Raw genomic sequence first — 7,528 nt, forward strand, 5'->3', positions numbered from 1 at the left:
CACATCAATTATAAAAAGAGATTATTTGCATCCATTTCCTGGTTCAAAAAAGTAAAAAAATAAATAAATAAATATTAATTAATAAAAAGAATACTGAGTACAAGAGGAAACAACACCCACATTTTCAAGATACTGCATACACCCACACCCATATGCATGAAAAACTATTCTTCCAGCTTCTAAGTCCCTAAGTGTATTTTGGAATCGGTCTGAAAAGAGTGGGACTTCCAGCTGGAACATCACAGTTAGAAATGGAAAAGTACAAAAAATACACCAACAAATTGAGTATTAAAAAGAAATTCACTACAAAGTCTTGGGGTTGGCTTTATACAGTAAGAATTAACGGAGAGATCCAGCTCATGTCTTTGTTTTAGACATTACACCCAAAACACAGAAGCACGTCCAAAGCCAACAAAATGAAATGCCACTTCGATGTCCAGACTTTGATTCATCACCAAAAAATACATTGAATGATACTAATAACATAAATCAAATGCTTCCTATGATCAACACAGAGAAAGGCTGCCCATCCGCACAGCATACGCAGATGATTTCTGTGCTTCAACTGTAAAACTCAAGGACTTGCACTGTAAAATAGTCTTCTACAGCTGAATGCAAATCCATTTGTAGATATGGAAATGTATGGGATTATACATTGTGTCACAGCAAACATTATAAATAGTTCATTTCCATATTATATTCAGATATTCGGGTGTACTTGAGTTGATTGGTAGAATGTATAACATACTATTCCTAATCTTACTCAACATCCTAATTTTACTCACAAGAGCAGGTGTGCATGGAGATAAGTACATTCATTTGCAGAGGATACCCTTTCCACAGCTGGCACTAATGGCTTCAAACATCTATGTATGTATTCATCAGTGTTTTCCACACATTCAATTTATCTGGGTGGCCCACCCCTGCCAAAAGAGATTTTTTGTATTTGGCTGTTTATTTCTGGTAACAATGTCCATTAATCGCCAACCCCCAATCTAGCCTGCTTAGTGATAATAACCTACTTAACCGTGCACAAATTTGGCATGGTTGCATAATTGGGGCAATTCAAGTTCTCGGCCATCTCCGCTTTCTTAAATTTGAATGGGTGTGAACGTCACCTGAATCTCTGTGGGCGTGAACGTTACCTGAACATGATTATGTCACGCAGAAATGTGAAAAGACTTCCGTGGTAGCGTACGCTGATGTATCCTTTGCTGGGAGAAAGTGAGGAAAGAAGTTTGAAGCTGCTTTGCTAGTCTGAATGAATTAATTAATTAATGTATAATTGCGTTTATATAGCACTTTCCTGAACACTCAAAGTGCTTTACAGTGATGAGTGGGAACTCACCTCACCTACCACCAATGTGTAGCACCCACCTAGGTGATGCACGGTAGCCATTTTGCGCGAGAACACTCAGCACACATTAGTTAAGCAGGCGAGGGAGAGAACATCATCTCTTCCAATACTGGGACAGTGGAGGGAAGGAGGACACAAAGATTGGTTTCCGGGGCATGGAGGAGATTATGTTTATGTATCAATAAATACACATGAATTTAAATATCGGATATAGGCTACAACAAACAGTCAATAATGGCAAACACAGATCATGCATTTAGTTTCATTTTTGTTTTTAAAGATTTTTCTTAAAAGGGAGTTTTCCAGAAATTCTGTATATATAAAACATCTGTCAATATTTTTCATCTTTCCAGAGGGAAAAAAAAAAATCCATGTATATCAGAATATGGGATGTTATGATGAAAATAATGTGATATCAACTGAATGCAGGTGTCAACAGTAGGGGCTAGAGAAGCTACAGCCTACCCATAGAAAATAAGGAATCTCTCTTTTTGTGTCCACAAAGTGCACCACATTCAATATTTCTCCATAAACCTGCAATTAGATTAACCGGTAGAAGTTGCAAGACCATTTCCGACCAATTGTAAACCGACTCTCTGTTGCTTCAGAGGAAAGCTTGCTGGCAATATCTGGAGCAAAGAGAAGGAAACAAATAGCAACATAAAGGAACGTTCACTTGAACCAAATGCACAGATAAGCCTCAACAAAGCAGATTATTTAGGCATGCATACTTCTTTTAAATGAATTTCTTCAAGTTACTATTTCCTTCTACTCTCCCCTTTTATTTAAAAAGATGTGTAAACAACCCACCCCTTTGAGCCTCTATTTGCTGAGTAAATGTATTTTTACATTAGGTAATGATGTAAGCGAGATGAATAAAAACAAGCTGTGTGAGTCCCAGCTATGTCAATAGACTACTATGGCCGGGAGTCCATCACAGCAAGCCATAATTGGCCTCATCACAAGGATTGGGTGGGCTTAGCCGGCCAGGATTCCTTCTGTGGCAAATGGAGGTTTTCAAGCAGACGGAGCTTACTCAGATGTTCAGATGTGGGAACCGAACCCTAGTCTCCCACTCCACACCGCAAACATTACCAGATTGCCAAAAGACTGGCCTCCATGGCAAGGCAGACATTTTGTGCTATAAAATTCTTACTCATGGTGTGACCCCACGTGCCAGGTGATCATTACACCGTATTCTGCTTTGACTGAGTGCGTCCCCACACTCATATGGGCCCATCCTAATGTCCCACATGCTCACACCAATGCGGCAAGCTGGGGCTTTCAGTAGTAGCACTTTTTTGATGTAGGAACAGAGCCCTGGTATCCCAGCCCTACAATGTGGCTAAATGATTACAACATTAAACCACATCATTAAAAAACCAGGCCAGTTCGTGAAAAGGGATGTTTGATTACAAAATAGCACACAATGTTCATCACTCAAACATGAATTACCGTTAAACAGTAATGGATGGGCCTGTCCTCCGAACCGCAGGGCTCCCTGTGTAGAATCAGGAGGAGGAGCAGTAATGTGGAGAAAATGGGGGGCCTAGCAGGGGACAAGTGCAACTAAGCAAAAACAACTCTGGTATCAGTTCAAAATAAATTTAAAAAACCCCAGCTGGTCCAATGCAAGGACAAGGTGGCAGCAGTCCTCTTAATGTAAACATACTGGAGCCTTCTGATATCCAAATTTCTTATTTCTCTCTAGTTTGCAAATGCTACATTATATTTGCTGGATTTGGTTCTGGAGTTCACAAACTAACATGTCCCTCCGTTGGAATACAGACAGCCATAGATTCTCTGCACTCTGCTGGAGGACTCCAATACTGTGCGCATGGCACTTGTGACTTGGGGAACATCCTGCAGACAGTAACTCTCACTCCCTTGGAAACACAATGGCCTTTTAACTATTAGCCTGTAGGTTGCATCACTGCACTGAGAATTAGTTTTTTTAGCACCTGTAGATGCACTACCCTGCAAAGACAGAACAAACCTGAAACTGAGAATATAGTATTATCTTAATACCATTTCTTTCCCTCTAAATAAAGTTTAAACTACTTTGGTACCACTGATATAAAATACACAGGGCTTGTGTATATAAACAAGAATAAATAAGTGAGGTTAAATGAAGCCTAATTTTCAGTTTAACACCAATCTCAACATTGAATTTCTTTTTACCTCTGTTTGACATAAACTGCAAGAGTTTTGCAGTGTGTGCCTGCCATCTAGTGGTCACAGCATGATTACACATTATGCATGACAGAGTAAGCAGGGTCACCAGTTTGTCTCCACCATGTTTACTGCAGGGATTTAAACTTGTATTATAATGGTTGTCCTCAAGGTGTCTCCATAGGCACCCTAACGGCACAGTTAAGTGACTGTTCATCCAACTAAGTTTATAATGGAGACATTTACAAACAAGAGTTAATCTAATATGGGGAGACTCAGGATGGCAAGTGAACATGGATGGAAGTTTAAATGCTATGAAAAGCATGTCTTTGAGCCAGTGGGCCTCACTCCTGGTCCTGGAGAGTCACAGGGACTGCTGGCTTCCGATGTTACTCAGCACTTGAGAGGCACAGCAATTGATCAGTTAAAGCAGTTGATTGCACAGTTAACTCAGGTCACCTGGTTTCTTGGGTCTGCACTGGTTGGTGATCTTAAGAAAAATACAAAACCAGCAGACACTGACTCTCAAGGATCAAAATTGAGTATGACTGCAGTAAAAAGAAAAATGTAACCATATGAAGCAGTGGTGTCTATTCTTGTCCAAAAAGGGTCACTGTGAGTGCAGGTTTTTGTTTTAGTCCAGCACTAAGACACCTGATTCTACTCAAGGCCATGATCAGTTGATTAGTTGAATAATGAATATTTAACTAAATGAGAACAGTTAAATGTTATATAACTGCTCTCATTTTTAATGTGGGCATTACCCACTGCTTCTAATAAAACCTATCAGGCCTAGGTACAAAATTTAAATACACTGCAGAATGACCACAACAGTAAGCAATCAATCTAAATTTAACATGCATGTGTCGCTTGTAACATCACTGTCAATCCTCATCTGTTCTTAACTAATGGCAATTACTAGGCCTATATCTCTTTGCCAACTGTATTTATTACTGAGGTGGTGTTAATGGGATAATTGTTTGACAAGGTGTTTGATAAAGAGGCTAGTGTGACCTCTTGCCAGCATGCAAGAAAAACAAGGGGAGACAAAGATGATGCATTTCTCAAGTCCCAATACTCAAGAAATGCATCCTCCTTTCCTCCACTACCACCTCCTCTCCACCGTGCCCCGGAAACCCATGTTTGTGTCCTCCCTCCCTCCAGTGTCCCAATATTGGAGGAGACGAGTGAAGTGGTTTCAAACTTGGCTCCATGCCTCCTCCTGGTGAAGGACATATCAATGTACGCTACCGCGGAAGTCTTTTCACACCATCGAGCTCATACCAACAGGGATCGAAAGACCACAGAATCTGACACAATCCAAACTTTAGAAAGCGGAGATGGCAGAGAAATTAAACAGGCATTTATTTGCTTGTGAATGAATGTCAGATAAACAAGCATGACTAATAATAAACAAGCATGGCAGCTACCATTATTTCAATGTGCGCATATGCATGAATTAATTTATTTAAACCAACCATTTCCAAAGGACGTATTTATTACCAACAAATTTGATTTGTGATGTTACAGTGGGAAATTGTTTTTCTGAATACCGAGCATTAATACATAATATGAAGCGACATGTTTCACTAATCTACGGAAATATTTCTGAATTAGTCTATGTGAGATGGAATGAACTGGCAATGTAGGCTGTCTCAGTGTATATAACAATTATGATAGGGCTATTTCATAAATATTCGTTGTCACCTTTGATGACAGAGAAGCAGACAAGCTGTCCCAATTTTCTTCACTCCTCCACGTCGTCTCCTTTCCTCCACTCCCCTCCTCCCCTCACAAAGGGTGTGTTCTAACTGCTTATTTTTTTTAACTCCTTGCTTTCATTCCTTGCCTCCTTTCCTAGTCCAAACAGGTCAGAAATATGTGAAATTGATCTGCACATTCATAAACTGGCAGGGTACCACGTGCTGCCAGACTAGTTTCTCCAGGTTTGCTGTAGAACTCTGAGTATTGAATGACAAACTACTTCCTTCAGGTTTACTGTAATGTACTGGTATAGTATTGCAAAAACATTTTTGGACTGTGTTTTATGATCTATTTCCTACTTCCCACAACTCTGAAGGTTTGAGGTTTCCAGTGGCCTACAGAGCATTTAACATCCTTCTGGCACACTGTGTAGTCAGTACAGCTCCAAACAGCATAGCTCCCATGGCCACAGCCTGCCTTAAATACGACACTGCACATTTTTCATGATGAGAAAGGGCTGTTTTTAAAAAAACCTCACAGCAATAGTCTAACTGAAATGAACACACAAGGCAGCCCAAAACCCAGGTCTCTTCCCTTCAGCAGCCTGTAAAGTCTTCAGAAATCACAGACACAGTGTGGACAGACGCTTCTTTTATTTCTCTGTGGCCTGTGACACACCCCCCGGCATGTATTGCAAATGAAAGTGGAAAATAAGTACAAATGTACTCACCATACTTATCCCTCAGCCCCACGGTACACCGGAACACCCCACCGAAGGCCACGTCCTCACCAAAGATAACTGGAACATAAGCAACAGGCAAAAGAATAAAACACAACACGAACACAGCAGAAGTAAATTATCAAAATGACTGGTCAATAAGTGCTGAACTAGCACAAACTTGCACAAACCTAAACACAGTTGTGAACTATTCAATTTATGCGTTATTCTTCAAGATCACGCGCAATTTTAAAGCTAGAAAAACCTGAAATAAAAAAGCAGACACACGCAGAGAACCCTAGAAAATGTCTCAACATCTGTCTGTTCAATCTGTGACAGCACTGTGCAACAGAGTATGGCATCCTACCTGCAGTGGGGTCACTGGCAAGGGTGTTATCTAAGGCACTGGTTACAGACTGGAAAAGGTTCATCTTCTGAGTGGGGCCTGCATGTGAAGAAAATTCATAAATCTTAGCAATATGTAAATGCACCACCATTATTACTAAACAAGAACTAACACAGTCATTTCACTACTTTTCCTGTTCTTGAACAATACTTCAATTGTGTCAGTGATCACTGAACTCTGATATGATAAGGTGTCATATGATTACTGCAGGCTAGACACAATTAAAAACAGTCCACATAACACTGACATCACATTTACTAACATCACAATCCACCAAATCTCTTCTGACAATAAGAGCACTGCCGCAGGAACATTGTGTTAGATGTTCTTTTTTTGCCCATTCTCATGTAATTGATGCTTTTAAACATATCATCCTTCACCACGTTAATACTCTTGAACATTACACAAGGTTAAACCCAACATATGCGGCGCATAATAGTTATATCAGAACGCGTGCTTATATTAAAAAAGCAGACATTACACCCCCTTGTCTCAAAATTACGTTAAATCCATAAAATGTGATCTTTAACTCTCAACGGGTTATTTATCTAACAAGTCACAAAAATGAATGAAAAAGTAGCATTTAGCTAAAATCATCAAAGCATACACGTAGCGTGATGATACCACTGGATGAAAAATAGTAAACAGAACTAAAAACAACAAAACTCAACACATTCAAAAAACTCTACACAGACAGACAATTCAATCCAGCAAGGAAGTGTATGCATCTTGTTAGTCAGCTAGCTAAACATAAATGACAGTACTTTATACCCAGGTAAAAATATCACAACCATTCGATCTGCATTTTAGTTTTACTAAAGCGAATCAGCAGTTTTTCTTAGGTAAAAGACAAGAGCAGAAAACAAGGGCATTCTTACCATATTCTGTTTGGACAGACTCGGGCTGAAAGGTGAAATGAGCTGCGTATCTTCTTTGCGTTTTCGCAAGAAGGTTGCAACTGGGAGACACTCTTAGTAAAGTAGCTCCATATTTGCCGTGCAATCCGCTGTTTACATTTATGATGGAGGCTTTAGAGGAGCCCGCTGTCCTTAAAAGAAACCGTGCCGCGGCCGCCATTGCTGTTGTGTCTGACCAGGAAGGGGATTATGACGTCAGAATCATGAAGCCGACACAAAGTCGTTTGATTGGTTGCAGCGGGGGTGGTGTTCTG

General features: G+C 40.1%; 1 protein-coding gene across 1 annotated transcript in view; it reads right to left on the bottom strand.

The window, feature by feature from the left end:
- The window catches only part of bckdhb (branched chain keto acid dehydrogenase E1 subunit beta), a 61,787-nt gene extending 54,312 nt beyond the window's left edge, over positions 1-7,475 (bottom strand). The window contains exons 1-3 of the mRNA XM_035378974.1: positions 7,236-7,475; positions 6,319-6,396; positions 5,964-6,032 (exon numbers count right to left, since the gene is read on the bottom strand). Of these exons, the coding sequence (XP_035234865.1) occupies positions 5,964-6,032; positions 6,319-6,396; positions 7,236-7,434 (346 nt within the window). The 5' untranslated portion in view covers positions 7,435-7,475. The remainder of the gene's footprint in view (positions 1-5,963; positions 6,033-6,318; positions 6,397-7,235) is intronic.
- Between the last annotated feature and the right edge of the window lie 53 nt (positions 7,476-7,528).

Source organism: Anguilla anguilla, chromosome 1, assembly GCF_013347855.1.
Source record: "Anguilla anguilla isolate fAngAng1 chromosome 1, fAngAng1.pri, whole genome shotgun sequence".
NCBI lineage: Eukaryota > Metazoa > Chordata > Actinopteri > Anguilliformes > Anguillidae > Anguilla > Anguilla anguilla.